The sequence below is a fragment of the Charadrius vociferus genome, unplaced genomic scaffold, assembly GCF_000708025.1.
Source record: "Charadrius vociferus isolate BGI_N301 unplaced genomic scaffold, ASM70802v2 scaffold933, whole genome shotgun sequence".
Classification (NCBI taxonomy): Eukaryota; Metazoa; Chordata; class Aves; order Charadriiformes; family Charadriidae; genus Charadrius; species Charadrius vociferus.
The window spans coordinates 275300-277366 of record NW_009647586.1 but is presented as its reverse complement, the minus strand read 5'-3'; the positions used below and the strand labels follow the sequence as shown (position 1 = coordinate 277366).

The window sequence follows — 2067 nt, the reverse complement described above, 5'->3', positions numbered from 1 at the left end:
GGGCGTGCCCCGAGCCCTGCGCCTGCGTGGACAAGTACGCCCACCAGTTCGCCGACTGCGCCTACAAGGATCTTCAGGTGGTGCCCACCGGGTTGCCCTCCAACGTGACCACCCTCAGCCTCTCGGCCAACAAGATCACCTCGCTGCAGCGGCGTTCCTTCGTGGAGGTGACCCAGGTCACCTCCCTCTGGTTGGCGCACAACGAGATCCGCTCCATCGAGCCCGGTACCTTCGCCATCCTGGTACAGCTGAAAAACCTCGACATCAGCCACAACCAGATCGTGGACTTCCCCTGGCAGGACCTCTACAACCTCAGCGCTCTCCAGCTGCTCAAGATGAACAATAACCACATGGCTCTGGTGCCTCAGGGGGCTTTCCACACCCTGAAGGACCTCCGGTCCCTACGCATCAACAACAACAAGTTCACCAGCCTTGCAGAGGGTATCTTCGACTCGCTCAGTTCCCTCTCCCACCTGCAGATCTACAACAACCCCTTTGAGTGCTCCTGCAAGCTCCAGTGGTTGAAGAAGTGGATGGACAGCACGCTCATCTCCATCCCTGAGAAGGACTCCATCACTTGTGCCCTCCCAGAGCAGCTCCGAGGAGTGCCGGTGGGGAAGATCCCAGACGTGCAGTGTACCTCGCCTACCGTGCAGCTCACTTACTACCCCAACCTGGACACCACGGAGCTCTTTGATGGCTTCACCCTGACGCTGCACTGCGCTGTCACGGGCACCCCACCGCCCGAAGTGAGCTGGAAGATCCGCACCTCCAGCCAAACCCTGGAGCTCAACGGCAACCCGAAGGAGAGCGCCGGGAAGGACCTCCCCAAACAGGACCCCGAGCGCTTCTTGGTCTTCAAGAACGGCACGTTGCTGATTCCCCATCTAAGCAAGAGGGAAGAAGGCACCTACACCTGCCTGGCCACCAATGAAATGGGGAGCAACCAGACCTCGGTCAACGTGGCTGTGGCAGGCACTCAGAAATACCCGCTGCAGCCTGGGAGGGACCCGCTGGGGGGTAAAGCGCAACCAGGTGACAAGAAACCTGGAGCCAAGGGAGCAAAGAACAGTGTGCTCATGCCAGATGAGAGGAACAAACCCCTCGGTCCCACCCGGCAGAGCCAACCGTCCTCGGCAGCTGGGACGGAGTCCACGGGAGATGGGCAAGTCCCTTTCCAGCTTCCACCCTTTGAGAAGAAGTGTGGCTCCACGCAAACCAGCAAGTACATTTCCAACCACGCCTTCAACCAGAGCGGCGACTTCAAGCAGCACACGTTCGACCTGGGGGTGATCGCTTTAGATGTGTCGGAGCGTGATGCTCGGGTACAGCTCACGCCCACCTACATGCAGCCCGAGAAGGTCCACCTCAGGATGCTCTACCTGTGCCAGGAGAGCAGCCAGGGCCACGCCTTGGTCCAGTGGTCCAAGATCGAGGAAGGGGTGAACTCATACTGGTTCCAGGGCTTGAACCCTGGCACCAACTACTCCGTATGTCTCACCTACCTGGGGGAGGACTGCCAGGTCCAAGTGGTCTTCACCACCAAAAAAGAGATCCCCTCGCTCATCATCATCGTGGTCGTGAGCATCTTCTTGCTGGTGCTAGCCACCTTACCCCTGATGGGGGCCACGTGGTGCCACCTCCTCTCCAAGTACCAAGGGAAGACCTACAAGCTCATCATGAAGGCCCAGAACCCGGACCAGATGGAGAAGCATATGGCTGCTGACTTCGACCCCCGCGCCTCCTACCTGGAGTCCGAGAAGAACTACAATCCCAGCGAGGTGGGGGAAGCGGACGTGGAGGAAGAAGAGGAGGAGGAGGAGGATGACGAAGGAGGCAGGAGGAGGAGGAGGAGAGAAACCGAAGGGGCTCCAGAGCTGGAGCGAGAGGAGAGCGTGGCAGCCAGCTCCATGGCGGAGTCGCAATCCAAAGCCAACGGCGAGGAGTTTGAGGTCCGCTCCGAGTACAGCGACAAGCTGCCGCTGGGTGCCGAAGCCGTCACCATCTCCCAAGAGATCAACGGCAACTACCGGCAGCGCCCCCGCTGAGCCTCCCCGCACCCCCTCC

The 2067-nt window shown here is 60.2% G+C and overlaps 1 protein-coding gene across 1 annotated transcript; it reads left to right on the top strand.

Moving 5' to 3' along the window:
- The first annotated feature begins 6 nt into the window (after positions 1-6).
- Positions 7-2055, top strand: ISLR2 (immunoglobulin superfamily containing leucine-rich repeat 2). The gene has a single exon (XM_009880967.1). It carries the CDS (start codon positions 336-338, stop codon positions 2046-2048), a length of 1713 nt encoding a protein of 570 aa, XP_009879269.1. The 5' UTR covers positions 7-335; the 3' UTR covers positions 2049-2055.
- Positions 2056-2067: the final 12 nt, after the last annotated feature.